Genomic DNA, 21,098 nt, shown 5'->3' with positions numbered 1-21,098 from the left:
TATTCATGGAAAATAAATGACAATCAATGAAACTATTGATACGGGTTATTTTTTTTATGGTATATTCTCAGTTGATAACTAGTACTTCTACTAAGAAGCTACTTTCTTAAAGTAGGGTTCATGTTAAACTATAAACATTTTTTTTAATATTTAAACAATAAATTACACATCTGAATAATACTATTCGACCCATACTTGACCACTACGAATAATAAAATTATTCTTATCCACTTTTAACATCTCTTCATTCCCCAGGACTCTCTTAACTCTTTTTTTGTCCATCAAAGACAAAAAAAAAAAAAACAAAACAAACGAACAAAAAAAAAACCTTTAAACGGTCTGTTTTGTAAACTAAATCATATTTCCAATCCAAATTAATTAATTTATATACTTTTGTAAGTGTGGTATGCTTAATCCTTCCATTGCATTTCGCAACAAACTCTATCATTTGCGCAGAAAATATTTTTAGTAAGCCATAATTAGCAACATGCATAAACAGATAAAGAAACTGCCAATTTATCATGGGATTATTTTACTCCATCACATGTTATTTTTTTAGTAAGAACAAAAATCAATTTAAGTTTTTTTGAAATTTAAAATCAATTTCAATTTTTTTTTTTTAAGAAATCAATTTCAGACTCCTCACACAAGTTCCACATTACACACCCAATGAAATATTATTCCAGTGTTGATTTATTGATAAATTTTGTATAAACTTTTATGTATATGTTATAGATAAAGTTGATTAATTAATGTAATTTGTAGGTTGGGCCTACACCCTATATGAATAAACAATTTTCTCACGGATGGTAAGGTAACTCAACTGTTACGTCTTTCAGCTCTCTTTTTCTCTTTCTCTCTCTCATTTTCTCATTTTCGTTCTCGTTCACTCGCGTACCCTTCTCCCTCTCCGATCCGAAACCCATCGCCTCTAACTCCCACAGATCTCTCTTTCTCAACCTCACTCAACACCTTCCGCGAAATTCCCCTAACCTTTTGAACGCATATTCTTCTCCTTTTCTCTCTCCTTCTGTTCGCAGCTTTCTGCAATTGCTTCGCTAGGGTTTCTCCGAGGCCACGGATTTTCCACTGTATCCGGTACACTTTCGTTTTCACTTCCAACTCTAATTCATTCGTGATTGATTCCGGGGAAACGAAGGAAAAAACACGTATTTATTGGGGGATTAGAACTGGCATTTTTGCAACTGTAACTTTAGCTGCTGTGGGATTTGATATGCATTCGTTTTTTTTTTTTTCTGTTGCGAGAGATTAAATGGAACGGTGTAAAACATGTTTTTTTAATGGCGAAAGTGTTTTTGTACAATCGTTTATTTGTATATCTGTATATTTTTTTATTTTATTTTGAGGAATATAATGATCAAATGCCTTTTTATTGCGATTGTGCCTGTGAACTTCGTTTGGACCCTTGTTTTCTCAGTTTTTGATGATGTTGCGCATGTGTGATTTTTGGCGTAACTTGTGTTAGCCTGGTTGAGGAGCGCTCATTGTTGAAAGTTTGTGTTGCGCTTGTTACCTCTGCTTTTGGATCTCTGGTTTGCGGATAAGATAACTATGGAATTGGCGCATGATTGGTTCTGGTGGAATCGAATTGTTAATGGGCTTTTGGAATGTGTTATCTGATAGACTTGATATAGACACATGGTTGTGAGTTAAGTGTAAAAGGGTTATACCTATGTTTGAGAAGTGGTGCTATAAACAAACACTGACTGACCATGATCAGAAGGAACCGCTGTTTTGTATTGGTTGATTCGTTGCATGAAGATCAGGCTCTTTTTGTAGCTGTTTCAACTTTGAAATATAGTTGCTTGATATTAATTGTACTGGTGGAAAATATGATTAGAAACTTAATACAACATTTGTATATGAGGTGGATGGGCAAACTTCAAACATGGATATTATTTCATTTGATTGGCCGATTGAGTAAAATGAAAAGTTATAATTCTTTATTGGAAAATTGATAGTTGATAACTTGATACACGTGTATTTTGCTGCTGTTTCGATGACCAACAGAATTAATGTACCCCTTGAACTGTTCCTTGCGATTTAGGGGAGTCTAAATTTCATGTAAGTTAATAATCTTACTTAAAATCATCAGTAGTTGAACTGCGTCAATGTAAATATTTTTTATTTATTGGCTCAGACAGGTGATACTTGGTAATAAATGGAGAAAATAATGAAGATAGCATCACTGTATTTTGCTGCCTCTGTAAATTAGCATTTAAATGGCCTGGGTGACTGCCTGAAATGCATGTATTAGAATGATGTTATAGATGAACGGTATACTAAAATTAGAACTATAATCTAATTGACTACGGGATTGGATGTTGAGCTAGTTTAGACATTTTAAAGTTACCAGTTCATATAACTCCCATTATTCCCTTGAAATTTATGGAAGAGTACATCTATTAAATGTTCACAGGTTTAATGTTGGCATTATAATTTATAATACATCTTAAATTCTGCACCTGTATGAATTCAATACAATGTGTCTCGTTAATTCAATTATGTATCTTTGTCTCTCTTAAGCAGGCCTTTGAATTATGTATCTTTGTCTCTCTTAAGCAGGCCTTTCAATTAGGATTGAATGACCGTGTGGCGGCAACTAGACTATGACTTCAAGCATGTTGAGTGGGGAACGGAGGTATGTTTAAATTTGAGTGCTTTTGAAGCCAGTAAAGTGAACTGATGGTGAGGAGTTTGGGCAGTGCATGTCCTGTGGTGTTAAGGGTTTGGGAAGTAAATCATATAGTGAGATTTTTTTTTCTGAAGATATGGCAATTTGGTTCCGTTGTTAAGTTGATTGAACACTAAGACCAGAAACCAGTGTATGAGTGTTATTATATTAAAGAGCTGAGAGAAAAAACAGTGTACCTCACTGTTCACTCCTCTTCCCTATATTGTACTAACCTAATAACTTGATTGGCCAACTCAACATAAAAATACCCCCTGTACCCTTTCACTGCCTTTTGTAATGAAGCATATGGAATTCAAACATGTTTCTTTTGGAATTCTGCCTAAATCCAGTAGTTGTTCTAAGTCCCATCATGCCTTGCTATCTTACTTAGGCCATATCCCAGTATCTTATCCATTATCATAGTTCCCCTCATTGTGCACATGAATTATAAATATATTTACTTATTAAGTGATTAAAAGAAAATTGAAATTGATGATATGCTAATGCTGTTGCAGATGGGCCTCTTCTTCCAGAAGAGGTGGTATGACTGTTTTAGGGAAAGTTGCAGTTCCAAAACCTATCAACTTACCCAGTCAGAGGTATTTATGTTCTGGCTGAACACTTTTAACTTTTCAGTTAACTCTGATTGGGTTGCCATCTGAAAAGTTTACCTCTTATTTTTCTAAAGGTTAGAAAATCATGGTCTGGACCCAAATGTGGAGATTGTTCCTAAGTGAGTATATATTATGTAGACCCAAATGCTATGACTTTTTCTGATGCTTGCTTTCTTGTAGTTTTAGATTATGGATGCCTGTCTGATATTCTTTTATTAGGGGTACACTCAGCTGGGGTAGTAGATCATCATCTTCTACATCTAATGCATGGGGGTCTTCTTCTCTGTCCCCAAATACCGATGGTGGTGCTAGTTCTCCCAGTCACCTCAGTGGCCGTCCATCATCTGGTGGAAGTGGCACACGACCTTCTACTGCTGGTAGTGATAGGGTTCTTGAGCCTACTTCTAATTCATGGGGGTCAAATTCTCGGCCTTCATCAGCATCTGGGGTATTGTCAAAAAATCAGTCTTCATTGACATCATTGCGTCCTCGGAGTGCAGAAACTAGACCTGGTAGCTCCCAGCTGTCTCGATTTGCTGAACCCTTGACTGAAAGTTCAGGCGCTTGGAATGCTGCTAGGACTACAGAAAAACTGGTAGGCTTCTGCTTAAAACTTGAGTACCACTATTAGTTACTTTTGAAGAATTTATAAATGTTTTCTTTTGCTATTCATTGTTTATAGGATCATGTACTGATTCAATCTACCGTTTACGGTCTTACAATAATTGTCACTGGAATTTTACATTTGTAAAAGACACTCCATTTCCTAGCCACCTTTTGTTGGTTTGGGGATGATCCACACCTTCTATGACTATGGTTTACTGGTTAATACGTGGTTATAGATATTCCAAACATGTATATTATATTCTGGAATACATTCAAAATTTGTGTCTTTTCCATGTATTCTTAGGTCCACCTGTCAATGTCTGCCTTTATTTTGCATGAATTGCTACCCCTGCCGCTGATAATAGTTTGGTACAATTGTACAAATGTAGGGAGTTGCACAACCCAAGAATGAAGAATTTTCTCTAAGCTCCGGAGACTTTCCAACCCTTGGTTCTGATAAAGATAAGTCTGTTCTGAATTCTGAGTTGCAAGGTATCATCATACACTCATACTCTCTATAACTGTTATGGTGGTTGCTTTATTAATTAGAGTAACTGTTTCTTTCTAGAGATTAGTTTTGCATTTTATGATTGTATTTTCTTAAATTCAGAACACGTTTTATTTACTGGTTACTTAATTTCAATAAAATGGTTTTTTTTATGTTGTAGAGGGATATTGATTATTCCCTTTAAAGTTTTTAATGTGTGGTTATTTGGCAGTACAGTTATCCTCAGGTTTTGTAATCGAAATTCCTTTTATATGTAAAATTTCGAATGGTTGGAAGAGGGTTGACTTATATTTTATGAATACATATTTTTTGTGTGTCCAATTTGTGTTTGTTAGAATAGTTTATATTTTATTGTGAGCAAAAAAGCTGTTTTGTGTTGTATCTATAAGTAACATAGTATCCCAGGGGTTTCTTTTTTCTCTTTCCTTAAGCTTATGTTGTAAGCTTCTCATCCTTATATATATATATATATATATATATATATATATACATATATAGTTAAGATATCTTAAAACACTTTTTTCTTTTGAAGTTGGTATATGAGCAGGTCGATCCTGCTCTGTCTGTCTTGTCCTTTTGAGAAGGCGTTTTTTGCCTCTGCCTACTTTCTCCGTTCATGGCTGTTTTTCTTTGGCAGCCATTGGATGTGCAGTGCCTCTCTAAGCGAAGCCCAGCCCAATCGGTTGTGAAAGCTAGTTCTTCCTTATGCGATGCTTCTCTATGTGGCTTTGTCAAGAACGTGCAGTTGACGCATCGCTCTTCAGCCATTGAAACATCGTTGTGCCATGTCCATTGGTTAAGTTGGCATCTTCTTTCTCTGTATTGATCGTCACCTTCCTTTTTGACATTGTTCACGTATAGGTTCTCTTTAACCCTAGGTGGCTTTTCCCCTTTTTTATTTGTTTTGGACTTTTGTTGGAGCCATAAAAGGTTTATGTGCTGGACCTGCCCACTTGTTCTCTGGGTCTCCAATAATTACTTCAGAAAAACTGAATGATAACAATTATTCATCTTGGTATGCTTTTGTTGAATGTTGGTTTCTTGGCCAAGGTTTACATGATCAGTTGAAAAGGACAACAACGAAATATCATCAAGTGTTGAACAGTGGAAGAAGACTTCCTACTTTGTGCTCTGCCATGGAAATATGTGGAACCTTTTATATTCGGGACCCTCAACATTCCAAACATGTAAATCCTTTTGGAAGCTGGCTTAGAGCATCTTTCCAAATGATATTCAGAGACTTTATGATTCTTCCCATAAATTGTCATTTCTCAATTAGACAATTCATGATATGACTTCTTTTATTGCTAATGGTCAATCCTTAAGCTTTTTTTCCCTCTTTCCTTAAGCTTCTCATCCTTATATATATATGTGTGTATATATATATATATGTATGTATATATATGGATGTATGTATACACACACAATATATATGAACATGAATAAACAGTGAAATCCAAGTTAAGATCTCTTAAACCACTAAGTGTGTTAAAGTGAGTGATTTGTGCAAGTTTTGAGTGTGTAATTCATCTCCTACAGTCTATGCCCCATTGGCTTTAAGGTTGGTTAAGCGTGATTGTAGTAATTTTATTGTTAATTGTTAAATAGTTTTACTGCAATATAGTGTTGTCAGTTTTTTACTTTAAAATATACAATGTAGAAACTATATTAGTATCTTTAGGCATACTACTGGTCTTTCCAATGATTTTTTAATAAATTTTCTTTTTATCAACCAATGGCAGACCAAAGTTCTCAAGCTCACCCTGACTCATCTTCTGAACTCAGGAAAGAGACAAGTGAGACCCCTGTTATTGGTATGTATTCATGCTCTTGCCTTTACACTAATGTTTTGTTCCTTTTCTGATGATCTTTTGTGTTTTCAGATGATGATCATGTAAATGCAAATATTAAGGGTGGAACTGTAAATTCTTGGAGGAGAGATTATCAGGTTTATAACGAGGAAGGTGTGAGGCCAGGCATAGAGAAATGGCAGGGAAACTCCCAGCATTATCCTAATGCCGGTATTCCTCCTCAACACTATGATGCTTGGCATGGTCCTCCAGTAAATAACCCTCAGGGCTGTGTTTGGTTTAGGGGTCCTCCCAGTGGTCCCCCATTTGGAAATCCTGTTACTCCAAGTGGCTTTCCAATGGATCCATTTCCATATTACCGTCCACATATGCCCCCTGCTGGTCTTGTGAGCCCACCCCCAGTTCCCCCTCCTGGAGCTGGACCAAGAGGGCACCATAAGAATGGAGATGTCTACAGGCCTCATATAGCCGATGGCTTTATTCGTCCAGGCATTCCTATGAGACCTGGATTTTATCCTGGTTCAATGGCTTATGAGGGATATTACAGTCCTCCAATGGGCTATTGCAATGCAAATGAGCGAGATGTTCCTTTCATGGGAATGGCTGCTGGACCTGTCTATAATAGGTACTCAAATCTTAATCCTCCTGAACCTGGCAATTCACAAGGTAGATCAGCTGGATATGGTAATGCTGGGAAGCAATTAACTTCAGAGCAAGTGGAATCTGGCCATCCTCCTGATACTGCTGGACCATACAGAGTTCTTCTTAAGCAGCAGCCTGAATCAGATGGGAAAAATGAATCAGCAAACTGGGAGGATTCAGAGAAAACAAATGCAGCATATGTTGATGGTCTGGGCCAACCGAGGATGACTGTATGGGAGAATGAGCAGAGATCAAATTACAGAAAGAATGAAGAGTTGAATTTAAGGACAAGTACCCACGGTGAAGTTTCTTCTCAGACTTCAGAAAATCAAGTATCCAGTTCTTCTGTTATTAAGGGTAAAACTCCTGAAAGTTCAGGAAACATAAAATTTGATGATAATTCAGCAAGGAAATTGGATGGTGTTGCCTCTGGTATGCTAGAAGTCTCCCCTAAACCATCTGCTCCTAAAGATGCCAGTCTGATTCAAAAGATAGAGGGTTTAAATGCAAAAGCCAGGGATAATTCATCTGCTAGAATTAGAGAGGAGCAAAGGAGTAAATTTCATACCAGTAATGCTGCAATAGACCATGCGGAAAATACTGTCGGTGCTGATGTCGTGTTTCCAGCACGAACTCATGCCACAGAAATCATAAATCCTGCCCATCATGAAATGGGTGCTGCTGGTGCTGGAAAGAATTTTGAATCCTTATCTTTCAGTGGAACAGCCACATCCAGGTTTGGCAAAAACTTCTACTTGGTGTCTATTACTGTAATCATGGTTCATTTATATTGGTAAAAAGTATTAAAGTGCTTATTCACAGGCAATCTGCTCATGGAATGCAAGGTAGAGGTGACCATCGTAACAAAGGAAGATCAAACAATCAAGATGCTGATGGTTGGCGAAAGAAATCTGTGGTTGAAGATTCTTCAGCCTCATTGGGTGTACAGTTGGAAGCATCTAATGTTCTTGTGGGTGATCATCAAATATCTGTTCAGACCTATGACAGGTCCGGATCCTATAACCAAGCAAGGCACATTGGTGAATCTGTTCAAACCTTGTCTGATTCTGGTGACAGCCATGCACAGGTAACGTGGGTACCTTTTCTGTGCTTGCTAGCTTAACTCTGCATTTATTACTTACATGATATACTTTGAAAAACACCAGCGTGCCAAAATGAAAGAGTTGGCCATACAGCGGACTAGACAACTGCAGGAAGAAGAGGAGGAACGGACAAGAAAGCAAAAGGCTAAAGCTCGTATGAAGTTGGATGAGTTAAACAAGCGATCACAAGCAGGGGAGGGATCAACTCAGAAAGAGTATATTACAAATCCTCAACAGCAGGAAGAAGAGGAGGAGTGGACAAGAAAGCAAAAAACTAAAGCTCTTGCGAAGTTGGACGAGTTAAATGAGCAATCTCAAGCAGGGGATGGATCAACTCAGAAAGAGTATATTACAAATCCTGCCATCCAGAGTATGCCAGAGGAATTACAACCTTCTGAGTCAAAAACTGCAGCAGGCAAATTTGCAGCTGTCAATTCTGCTGTAAATTGTGATGCCATGTTTCAGATACATGGCCCTAGCATTAATAGAGTGGAAAAATCTCCAGTCTTGCCATGTGAACCAACTGTTGAGACACTTAAAAATTCTGGCAAAGAGCCTATTCTGAAGCATAATCAAGTTGGGGCACTGCATCAGGATATTAATAATGCTGATGATACTAATCCCTTGCATGCTCATAACAGTGTTGCCTCAAAGCAGAAGCGAATGAGCTATAAACAGAAGCAAAATCTTCCATTTGAGAAAACATCAAGTGACAAGGTTGTCCCTACCACCTCAACTGCCCCGAAAGTTGAGAATGAGGCAAGGGTTGATGTTTCTCTCCCTTCTGGTGGGGTTACAAACGAAGTTGGTTCAGCCTGTGGCTCTGACTTACCCATGAATTCAGCTGCTGTGTTTGAGTCTTCAGCAAACCTGAAAAAGAAGAATACTAGGAATAGCAAAAACAAACAGAAACATGAAGAAAGTTCTACTCAGGCTGTACTACCAATACCAAAAGAAACCAATCTTTTCAAAAGCTCAGTTGAAAGTGACAAGTCCAAGGCTTCTGACTTTGAGTTAGATCAGGGTGTACTTCAGCCAGCACCCTTGTCTAAAGATCCAAGTCAGTTTCCAGAGCAACACAGACATTCAGCAAATGAGGAATCCCATGGTAGAACAAATAGCCAGTGGAAATCACAGCATTCTCGCAGGTTGCCAAGAAATATGCAGGCCAATAGACCGGCAGAGAAATCCCATGGGACTGATGCTGTGATGTGGGCACCGGTTAAACCACAGAACAAGAGTGAGGTCATGGATGAATTGGTGGAGAAAAGTAAAACTGAGGCAGTTAATCCTGTAAAGAATGAGCAGCAGGTGCATAATTTAAAAAATAAGAGGGCTGAAATGGAGAGATATATTCCAAAACCTGTTGCAAAAGAAATGGCTCAGCAAGGGAATATACTACAGATAGCTTCATCAAGCAGTCAGGCTCTTACTGATGATAGCATTGTGAGAGTTGATTCTGGGTCACAGGGCCCTCAGGTCATTCAGCATACTAATCCAGTTGTTGGAAAAGTGGGTTCTGGGATGGAGTCTAAAATTAGAGACGGCAGGCATACTAAGCAGGGAAAAGGGTCATGGCGGCAACGAAATCTAACTGAATCAACTAATGTGCATGATGAACTGGATCATGATTCAAACTCTGAACCAAGTGCTCAGAAACCAACAGAGCATCATCATGACCAGAAGTCTGAAGTAAGCTTTGTGAAAGGAGGGCAAACCAAGCATTTCAGTGACTCTGGTGAAATTGATGGTTCAAACAATTATAAATGTAATGATTCAGCTGCTTGGGCTTCAGGTCCTGTTAAAGATCATGCAGGTAGAGGGAGGCGGGCTCCTTTCAGAGGACACAAGGGCGCAGGAGGTAACCGTGACGTTGATAACAAAAGAAATTCTTGGGAGGCAGAGAAAGTTGAAACCCTTATTTCATCCTCTGAGCATGGTCAACCAGATGTTGGGATGGCTTCTAAAGAGAATCAAGGTGTGGGTGAACGTTTGATGTCTCAATGGCAACCTAAATCTCAAGCATCTAATAATCACAGATGGAATATATCAAGTGACCAAAATGTTAGCTCAGTAGTTGTTGGAGGTAACAAAAAGGATCCCACTCATGATGGGGAATCTCTTCCAGTGAGCCGTGGCAAGAGTTCCAATGCTCACGTCTCGCAACCTTTCCATGATCAACTAGTCCCTGAGAAAAGCAAGGCTGGGGAATCTCACCATTTAGGGAATCAAGAGGGTAAAAAGGAGAGAAGAAATGCTCCAACAAAAAGGCATCACTACTCCCCAAATGTGGCTTCTGTTACTTCAGTTGAGCAGGCCCCAACAAGTGCAGATCTTTTGCAGGACCAACGCCCATCGTCTGGGTCTGGAAAAAATGCGAACCAGAATCGGTTTCGAAGAGGACATGATTCTCATGGAAATTTGAAGCCACCAACCCAGGATAACAGACATTATAATCAACCTACTAACCGGGAAAGGCAGGGCCCAAGCATGCATCACGAGTATCACCCTCTTAGCCCATGTGATGATGGCAAATCGGACAACTTTGAAAGACCTAAAAATGGTAACCATGGTGAAAGAAGATTCAGGGAGAGAGGCCCAACTCATTCACGCCGAGGTGGGGGAAACTCTTACGGACGCCAGGGTGGTTTTGAATCTTACGATTAGACGCTGAATCAGTAGTGGAGATACTTTCTTAAGGCAGTCTTTTTTGTCTTCCTTCAGAAGCCACACACCCATCAACTATGCTGCTATATTAAGCCGGGCTTTCAGGTACATGCAATTTAGACTCCATATATCTTGCGTTATGTAGTCACATCAATGATGTACTGATATCTGTATGTGTTCGGCAGGGCTAGGAGCGATGAAGATGATGTCCCCGTTTTTGTGGGGGGCTGGGGGCATAAAAGGGTTTCGTGGATAGAGTTCCCTATGGTTGATTGTTATTTTTCCAGGATATCTGATTGAAAATTAGTAATTTGATGGCATTTTATTTCTTAATCGAAGTATGGAATACTTGACACATGTTTCGTCGTGTCTATTGCTAGGGATAACTAGGATACCAAAGAGAGAACGTGTGTTCTGCGGTGCCCTTTTCCTCATCGTTTTTTTGCTGGAAAATATATGATATGTTCTCACGCTTTTGCGCAATCTGAGTAAATATAATTATTTGAGTTGAGATAATGATTGGTCAGTAATTCAGCGAAGACGTAAGCTACCAAATACTGTTCATATTGTATTGTTTTTGTTTTGTTGGACATTTATTCAAAAGAGTAAAAATGATTCAAGTCCTGGATTTGAAACTAAATCAGAAAACTTCATTTAGTAATTTAAAATGGAGATGGGTATGAAGAGAAAAATAGTAAGTAGGACATGTATGTGTAGTGTATAGGAGGGATACAATGAGATAGTATCAGCAGGAATTAGTTCATGTTATCCCAACTTTTAATGTATATATGCAATTATTAGGTATTTTAGTTACGTATTTTTTAATGGGATTTATTTATACATTCTTGTGAGTATGTTTATATATATATATATATATATATATATATATATATATATATATATATATATATATAAAAGCTTTCATGTAATTTATTACAAAATCAAGTTAACAAGAAAAACATCAATAAAAGTTGTTCAGTTTGATTTTATTAATTTATGTGATTTTATTTAGAATTTTGGAATTAAAATTCTTTTATATAAACTTAGACTTTCCAATGAAATTTATTTTAATAATTTTAGAATGATTTTAAATATACTAATGTTGTAGGATACGATTTTATTTAAATTGTATTTTAGAATAAAACTTTATTTGAGCTTGTATTTTAAAGAATAGTTTTGATTATATATGCATATAAATATAAATGTATAATGTATAATTTTAAAAAGATGCATTATTTATATCTTGGTTAATCCAAATGAGGATGGCATATTTGTATTCGGTTGAGTTTCATATAATTTTTTAATTAACTTCATTAAATTTATTGGATTCAGCTGAGTGAATTTATATATATTATTTAGCAACTCAACTTCTTTAGAATTAAATTGAGTTAAGTTAGGTCATTCATTCCGTAATTTGAAAAAAAATATTACGAAAAAATATCTTAAAATGAATATTTCTAATGTTTCTTTAATAAATTATTAGCTAATTATAATACATAAATAATACTCATACCGTAAATATAAATTATTAGATATACTATTTTTAATTAATTAATATATATATATATATATATATATATATATATTGTATAGTTGGATTTGGTTGGATTCATTACATTTGAAATTCATCAACTCTTATCGGATGGAATTCTAATCGAGTGTATTAAATAAAATTAAACATAAATATAAAAATGTGATTAGGGGGGATTGTTCACTTTGAGTGTAACTATTCATGTATATTCTTTTATCCAAAATTTACTTCCAAACTTTTAAAAGTTAGTAATGTATGAATGCTATATATTTAAATTTTATTTCATAATCTCGTAATAGAAAATTCTTTGAATATGGAAAATCATTATATAGTCCATGGTTTGGTTTGCAATGATATCATCTCTTACAATGTATGTAACATTTTCTTTTGTATAATAATTCACATTAATAAAGTATTACACATTAATTAAATATTAAAATGAATTTGGTATATAATTATGACTCATGTAAGTAAAAATTCATTAAAATATTATGAATAGACAAAAAAATCTATTGAAATTTATTGTGTCTAAAAAAACTTTTAATTATGTTATTTTAGAGATCATTATATTTTTTTTTCAAAATTAAATTTACAAGATCTCATAAAATGCAAATTTTACCATAAATACATTACCATGATTAGTTTAACTTTTATTTATGGTTAATTTAAGACAATCGTGTTAACAAATATTTTCTATACGACTATTATTGGAGTTGGTTCTATAAACGGTTGTAATAAAATTTATATGATTGTTCCAAGTCCGTTGGATATAGGAAGGAATCCTTGAAACTGTTTGGTATGAAAAGCACAATACTTCTTCATTCTTAATTGTTAGTGTGTGGTGTTCCTTTTTTCAACTTTGCTCCCAACCTCATAGTTTTAATTTCACTCTTTTCATGGTGTAGTAATAGAAAGAGAAACATATCATCGAAAGAGAAACATATCATTTAAAATTATTTGATGGTGTTGAGTCCAATACTCGAGTTAATTAAATAAAAACTATTTCAAGTCAAGAACTTGAATGACATTCAATCTAATGTTTATTTCAATCAAATAAAAATAATTTCAAGTAAAAAATTTGGATGGTCTCGAGTCCAAAATACACAAGGATGTGTGCTAGATCGTCCAAATGATAATTTTAATCTTTTTTTTCATTATATAATACAAAATTAGACTGTCTAATACCTTTATACAATGAGATATGTGTTAGTTCAAGTGATAGTTTTAATCTTTTTTTATCAGTATAATACAAAGTTAGACTGTCCAATCCTTTTATACGGTATGATATGTTTTAGATAGTCTAAATAATGATAAATGAGAATTTTTAAAGACAGTCTAATCATTTTATACATCATGATATGCGTTACACGATCCAAGTTATGATTTTAATCCCTTATTTTCATCTGTATAATGCACTATTAGATTGTTGGTATAATTACCTTATTCATTCCTACTTTCTGGGACAATAGTCAATTTAGTGTAGTGGTTTTAAAAAAAAATCAATTTCGTCCCTATGCTTGTTTAAATGTATAAAAAATGGTCCTTTCTGTTAAGTTGCACCAAACGACGTTAACTAGTGCTTATGTGGCAGAGAGAAGTGTGATTGGGTTTAGTGTGAGGTGTGAGGTGTCAAGTGACGTGGATGGTTAAATTAGTTTAGTGAAAAATGAATTGGGGATTAGGGTTTTTGAAATTTGAATTAGGAGTTATGAATTTTTAATTGTAAATTATAAGCAGGGTTGAGAGATTAAGGAAAAATCAATTGGAGATTTAGGGTTTTTTGACTTGCAATTGGGGTGGCAGCAAGAAGACTCTTGGGTGTTCTTTAGGCCATTTAACCCTCGCCTAATGCCACAAAGTCTCATCTCACACCTTCAATTAATGAGATTCATTCACAAAACACAAATTCATTCACACTTCACCCTTGCACGCAGTCAATTTCTTTTTTCAAGTAAAGGCGATGCAATACTCCTGCGATAAGGAAGAAGTAGTCCCAGGCCTTAGGCTTAGGTCCATACCAGATCTGAGAACTTTCGAGATGTGAATCTGTGTGAGCGACACACGTGTGCCCGTGCGTGCAACGTATGTGAGTCTCGGTTGGAATCAGACGCAGAGTTTGTGCATAGAAGGGGTTCGCACGTGTGTGGGCGCCCGAGGGTGGTGGATAGTGTCTCGTGCCGAAGACGGTGCCAGAGAAGACCCATAAATGTTTCAGAAAAACTATGGAGAGAGTGAAGGGTAATGGGTTTGTAAGGAGAAGGAAGTGTTTGGTTTGAAGAAAAATGAGAGAAATCTCATCTGCCATGGCAGTAAGGTGATATGGGGAAGATGATTGCAAACAACCGCCAATGCTTTCTTCTACACTTAAGAAACGATTATTACTCCTAAAATCATATAGCCCACCATCCAAAGTCACAAGAAGAAACCCTAACCCAATTTCATACCACCTCACACCAACCTAATTTGATGTGTCTTTAAATTCACAGTGCACATGAACACCTCTCTCTGCCACATAAGCAACCATTAACGACGTTTGGTGCAACTTAACAGAAAGGACCATTTTGCACACATTTAAACAAACATAGGGACGAAATTGATTTTTTTTTAAAATCACTATACTAAATTGACTATTGCCCCAGAAAGTAGGGACGAATAAGGTAATTATACCTAGATTGTTTAATCCATTTATAAAGTGTGATATGTTGTAGGCAGTCTAACCGATGATATATGTGGTTGTTTAAAAACCATCTAATCCCTTCATACACCAGGATATGTGTTAGACAATCCAAGTGATGATTTTAGTCCCTTTTTTCATCAATATAATACACTGTTAGATTATCTAATGTCTTTATACATTGTGATATGTGCTAAATAGTCTAAGTGATGATATATGAGATTTTTGAAGAGCGTTTAATCCCTTTATACACTCATATATGTGTTGGGCAATTCAAGTGATGATTTTAACCCCTTTTTATTATCAATATAATGCATTGTTAGACTATATAATAGTTGTTATATATCAGTTAGATTGTCTAATTGGTTTTACATGTGGGTTGTTCAAAGTCTGTTTAATAAGTTAGATAATCTAATTGATTATATAATACTTGTATATAGAATGATATGGTTTGAAAGGTCATAGACTTTTTAATGCATAAATCAATACACAATAAATGGAAAAAATTTGTTAATGAACCACTAAATAACACTTTACAATTGTTCAAATTAGTAATAAAAAGAAGTCCATCCCAGTACACGTTTTTAGAAAACATTAAAAAAAAGAAAAAAAAAATACAACAACGATTTCTCAAAATTTGGACATTTTGATTCCACATTTGTAGTGTTTTGAGATCTTAATCTTTTTTGTGGTCGACACTGAAAGAAGGTAAGTGAGAATCATTTGCTTCCACATCTATATAGTATTATCCATGCAAACCAATTGACTAAGTTATTCGCTGGTGGTCTAAGCACATGGTGAATCGATTAGGAGCATCTACGCGTATATGAAAATGGTATATGCGTACGCATTACAAAAACAAGGACGAATTGAGTAGTGGGATGTCAATTCCTACAAACTATTTTGCGAACATATTTTGAAAAATCAGTACCCAATAAAGATATATATAGTGCAAAAATAGTGCAATACTTACCTTTCTTTATTTCTCGTTTGCTTTCTTATTGCTTCTTCATAGGTGTTGCAGAAATAGGGACGAAGACTGAACACATATAAATGTTATAATATGGTTGAAAACTTGGCTCGAAATTTCAAACAAAACCTTTGTGTTGCCTTCTATGATAACTGTCGAATTTTGAGAAGAAACACTTATTTAACATTTTCACAAGGATGAGACAAGTAAAAGAGAATGTGCACACATAGAATGAAACACACAACATACATACAAAAACATATGAAATCTATATATAGTAAATGATCATCACAAGGTGGTTTGAAATTATTTTGTCCAACTTTTATGGTGTTGACACATGTCAAATAACTTCATGAGTTGTTATATTCTGTAGACTAAATGGGAAAATACAAAATAAATTAATATTTATAAAAAAAAGTTCATTTGGTAAAAAGTAGTTTATAAAAGTTTATCAAAAAATAAACTTAATAAACTTTGCCAAACGGCAATTTTGACATGTGATGAAGTTTTAGGAAATGAAAGATAAGCATGTGGTACTGTTCATCCATCGTTCATAGCGTTGTTAGGTTTAGGGTTTCCAGAGTTCCGATTTCCGTTCATTTCTTCACCGCTTCAAAATTCGATTCATAATTCTCTATTTCCATTCCTGCAAGTAATTCCTCAATCGTTTCGTTTCGCTAATTCTAGCTCGTTTTGTTTCCGTAACGTGAATTTCTCTTACTTTCTATTTATGGTTTGTTTATCTGAAACCCTGCGAAGCACCGGAGTCGGAGTCGGAGTCGGAGTCGGAGTCGGAGTCGGTGTCGCTGACATTTTAATCTGTTGCTTTCTAAAATTCATTTTCAATTATATGACAATTTGTATGCTGGACGAAGACATTCAACTTCCAAAGTTGAAATGTCAATGTGCTACACATTACTTACCAAATTTTGTTAAAGATTTCTTGTGAGTCACTCCTTGTTTTGGTTGTGTTTATTTATCTTTGATTTCCTTGTTTTGTTTTTTGGCAATAGGTCCTATCAGTAGGTAATTTGGTGGTTAAAGACTAATGGCTTGTGTTGCTCATCAACAGCAGGTACTTACATATCAAATTGACCTCCTATTGGATTGTCATCATGATTTTAGCCTTATATGGATTTATCGTTGTTAAAGGATGTTGAGGATTGTTTACATGATCACTTGCCGATTGAAGGGTTAAGGAGTTTAGGATAAATTTACATTGTGTTATGATGCTGTCAGATTTTAGTATCAATGCTATTTGTATTTTGTATAGTCAGTAGAGTAGTATTATTACTGTCCTAGTGATGCTTTCTGGTGGCAACACTTGAACTGTTACATAAAATTTAGTAATTTGAACATCCGAGAGTTGTCAACATTTATTAGTTATCAGTCATCCAGAAGATTCAATTTTACTTGAAGATGAAGCTTTACAGCACATTTCTATTTCTCTCTCAAATTCTTCCGTGATTTTAAAGTTCTGTTGGTATTCTTTGGTAAACACTGTTTCAAAATTTCCAAAGCTTTGGTTACTGAGAGGAAAACTACTTCAATTTTGCCTAAATTCTTTTTCTTGGTCAATACAAACACACTAAGTTCAATAAGCGTTTCGTCTAATTTAAGTGGCGTTCTGTGTTTACAATTGAGATTTTCCGTGTTAAGATTTCAAATATAAGGATATATGAAATATAATAATTTGTTTTTATTTTCCCAGGGCTTGTTTGTGGCATTTTCCTCAAGGCATTTGTTATGGAGCAAAAGGCTGAAGCTGAAGCAATGTTTATCAAAATGTCATTTGATTGGAAGAGCTGATTGGCATTACATACTAAGGTGGAGAGTTTGTTGTGCCACTGTGATGCAAATTTTGATCTGTTATACGGGTCACTGTTTTCAATTACTTAAAAATGTGTGGAACATATTTACATAATGATAGAAGTGTCGTAGATTATATCGTATGAGGTTTACCAAAGTCAATTTAAAATGCCACTTTAAGGAGCCTCCTTGAATAAGAGTTAAAAAGCTTTCGAGTCATGATTGATGTAGTTATATTTATATTATTTTTAACATAATAAAGTTGCCATCTGGCCATAGTTTTCTACTCATAGAATTGGAGGTTGATACTATGAAACGAAATACTATTTGGGGATAGAGAGACTGATTAGATGTCCTAGGATTCTTTTACATAGTGGCTTTAAAATTTCAGCTATATACCTGCATTAAAATGAAGATAAAGGATTTCTTGTTTCCAGTGTAGGGCCTCCTCACATTTGCGGATCCAAGCTGAAACCTTTGAAGATTTCAGGCTTCCAAGGCAGTGCCAGAAGTGATGATTCAGTAACCAGTGCTAATGGGTTGCAGGTCCCCAACCCCATGACCTCTGTCAGACTGGATGAGAATGGCGAAGTCAAATCAAAATTTCCAAAGGCCAACAATGTTCCACTCTCTTGTGCTTCTGAAGCAAATGAGAACCTTGCAGTATCATCTGGTATTCATAAACTTATCAAAAAGTGGCATACAATGTTGCACACACTACCACCAAATCAAGGGGAGGAGGAAATCTTGGGAGAACCACCTACAGATGTTTTACCAAATTCTTTACAAGGGACGCAAAAGACTGTAAAAGGTCAGAGTTTGAAGGCAGCATGGTCCTATTTTCTAGCTCTGGACGCTACAATAAAGATTCCTTTCTTAATATTGTAAGTACGATAGTTTTTCCATCCCTGCACTCAAAGTTATTTGCCCCTCTCCCTACATCACGTGTTTGCTGGGTTTGAGGAAAACAAGGATGTGTTGGTGTTTCTTATTGTGTATCATATGCATTGCTGTCAAGTAAGCATATATTTAATTTAACAAGGTGTCTACTTGGACTTTTAGTTTGAAACAAATTTTAGGTTATAAGAATTTATAAAGAAAGGGAAAGTGGGTGGGGATGACTCACGTGGTCGATTTAATGGTAATTAGGATTAGAATTGTACACCTTCTATACAAGTGATTTTTTCTTGGTTGTTAGAATTTAGAAATGTTAAAGTTTTCATTATTCATGTTTAAACAATTCCTAGAGTTGTTTTTAGGGTTCTGATCTCGGGTTTTATAGAAATCCTTTATAATGGTAGGATACTATCAGGTGGATCCTTTGGATCAATATATATGCAATATGCCAATATCAAATGGACACAATGTCAACTAGAAAGAAAATGGACTTGTTTGGACGAGGTTTTGAATAAGATATTTTTGTATATTCTTTTGATAGGATTTTTTTTTCCTTTTAAAGACTTTTTTTCATTTGAATGTATAATTAGCTTTTTTTTTTTTTTTTTATGTTTGAACATCTTTTTTATGTTGGAAAAGAAAAGAAAGAAATATTTTTTTCTTGAAGCACAGAAAGCTTGCTTAAAAAAAGGAAGTTGCCATTTTTAATGCTGTTTGCTTTTTTCTTATAGAGGCTCATGGAACACTTTGAAGTCTGATATATAACAAAAAACTGCAAAACGTACTTGCTTTTAGACAGATTATTTGTATGCAAAGAGAGTAAATGTATTCAAGCACCAACGTTTTCTCCCTTATATATTAAAGCGTATTTAACTGGCAATGTCAACAGTTTGCAGTGTACAATAATAATGCTTGATGCTTTTCTGCATCTTCTGATTCCGTATTTATCTGCAGTGCTCCTTTCTACTTGGCTGTTAATGCAGTTTATGGGGCTGAGGTGTCGAAGGACTTAACTCCTTTATGGGTTTTGGGGCCACTCATTGTTGCTCTCTTCATCATGATGGGGCGGTGGCTATGTGCACTCTATGTCTTCAGCTTCAAGCAGACTATCAAAGTAATTAAGAATTTGCCCTCTTACTTCATGTTGGCCTACAGCTATGTCTTTTGTGGCAAGCTCAAAGGAGACTTCGATGCTCATATTTTGCAGCCTACATTGAGCATAACAAATACTGATTATAAACAGCTGGGTAGAAAAAAGTTGAAAGAATTGTCAGAATGGATTGTAGAGAAGTATCTAGATTTTGTGGAATCAATATGGCCCTACTATTGTCGGACAATCAGATTTTTGAAGAGGGCTAATCTTATTTAAAGTTGAAAGTAATTTGAAGATTAGTGTTTCTATTGAAGGTTAAGACTTAGCAAAAATATTAGTGGGTGGGGTGGGAAAGTTGCAGGAAGTGATTGTGATTTCAAGTGAGAGTCGGCCAATCCCATTTTATGCTGGGGTTTTGGTGTTTTGAGCGAGTATCAGAGGTTGTGTATTAGGTTAGGTTGTACCTGTATTGCTGCCTAATTGATTCTGTACATAATTGATCATTGGCTCATTGGCGGGGTTCTTTTTAAACCTTAACACCCCACCATTTTTCTTGTGCAAGTTGTGTATTATGTATATGGCTACTACAACAAGGAGTCTTAAATTAAGAATAGTTTTCACATTGATTTTAACATTATTAAAATTTTAAATTTATTATTTAAAAAATTAATTTTTAAACATACTTTATGTTTTTTCCCACTATCTACAGGAGTCTCATTTTTAAAATAGAAAAATAATTAAGTTGAAAACAATATTTTTTTTATAACAAAAAGGTCAAAAATGGGCTAAATAGTAAATTGAGTCCTCTCACCCGAGTCTACTTACAAAAATGATAGTGTATGATCATGATTTTCAAATTTAGAATACCTTAAATGTTTATTTTGATTCTCAAAGTTGATTAACTCAACTTGAAACACAGTTTAGAAGTATAAAAAAGATACCTGCCTTGACTGATAATCTCTTGCCCATAAAAAAAAAATTATTGATAGTTCTCTTGACTCTCTAACTACCATATAACATATTAGAAAAGAAAAAAGAAAGAGAATGAAATGAACTCGCAATACAGAATTTACAGGCCAATTTTGATTGTATGCGAAAACAGATGTTAAAATGTAGGCAGTTTCTTCCTGCACCCCCACAATTTTGTAAATTTCGAAACTGACCCCCACAATTTCGGAATTTGGGAGTGTGCTACGGATTCATCAATCCGGAAGTGAATCATGGTGCATTCTGGATGAGGGGGTGTTCCAGAATCAAAGTTTGCATAAATTATTGATTTCTGGATTGCTGAATCCGGAAGCCTAATTTCTATTATGGATTGGTGGATCTGGAATGAGTTTTTTTAATTATGGATTTCTGAATCGGGAATGCATATTTTGAATTACGGATTGGCGGATCCAGAATGGTTTTTTCAATTATGAATGTTTTTCATTTTTTTATTTTGAATTGACACTATTATTCATGTATTATCGGAAGCA

At 35.2% G+C, this 21,098-nt stretch overlaps 2 protein-coding genes across 9 annotated transcripts; both read left to right on the top strand.

The window, feature by feature from the left end:
* Positions 1-806: 806 nt before the first annotated feature.
* LOC137807887 (protein MODIFIER OF SNC1 1) lies at positions 807-11,129 on the top strand. Of its 7 annotated transcripts, none has more exons than XM_068608723.1 (11): positions 807-1,098; positions 2,587-2,662; positions 3,211-3,294; positions 3,384-3,428; positions 3,529-3,904; positions 4,305-4,407; positions 6,166-6,237; positions 6,307-7,612; positions 7,699-7,963; positions 8,043-10,751; positions 10,832-11,129. In XM_068608723.1, the coding sequence occupies exons 2-10, from the start codon at positions 2,631-2,633 to the stop codon at positions 10,644-10,646; spliced, it is 4,887 nt and encodes a 1,628-aa protein (XP_068464824.1). In that variant the 5' UTR covers positions 807-1,098; positions 2,587-2,630; the 3' UTR covers positions 10,647-10,751; positions 10,832-11,129. The 7 variants fall into 7 exon arrangements, with proteins under 7 accessions (XP_068464824.1, XP_068464827.1, XP_068464825.1 ...); XM_068608726.1 differs by having other exon boundaries at positions 808-1,098; positions 3,541-3,904; XM_068608724.1 differs by having other exon boundaries at positions 808-1,098; positions 2,584-2,662.
* Positions 11,130-16,256: 5,127 nt separating this feature from the next.
* LOC137807886 (uncharacterized) lies at positions 16,257-20,252 on the top strand. Of its 2 annotated transcripts, none has more exons than XM_068608720.1 (5): positions 16,257-16,473; positions 16,835-16,896; positions 17,533-17,648; positions 18,068-18,514; positions 19,482-20,252. In XM_068608720.1, the coding sequence occupies exons 2-5, from the start codon at positions 16,870-16,872 to the stop codon at positions 19,894-19,896; spliced, it is 1,005 nt and encodes a 334-aa protein (XP_068464821.1). In that variant the 5' UTR covers positions 16,257-16,473; positions 16,835-16,869; the 3' UTR covers positions 19,897-20,252. The 2 variants fall into 2 exon arrangements, with proteins under 2 accessions (XP_068464821.1, XP_068464823.1); XM_068608722.1 differs by having other exon boundaries at positions 16,324-16,354.
* Positions 20,253-21,098: the final 846 nt, after the last annotated feature.

Source organism: Phaseolus vulgaris, chromosome 3 (assembly GCF_000499845.2).
Source record: "Phaseolus vulgaris cultivar G19833 chromosome 3, P. vulgaris v2.0, whole genome shotgun sequence".
In the NCBI taxonomy this organism is placed as follows: Eukaryota; Viridiplantae; Streptophyta; class Magnoliopsida; order Fabales; family Fabaceae; genus Phaseolus; species Phaseolus vulgaris.
Note: the sequence above shows the minus strand (reverse complement) of the source record. Positions and strands in the feature narration are given on the sequence as shown.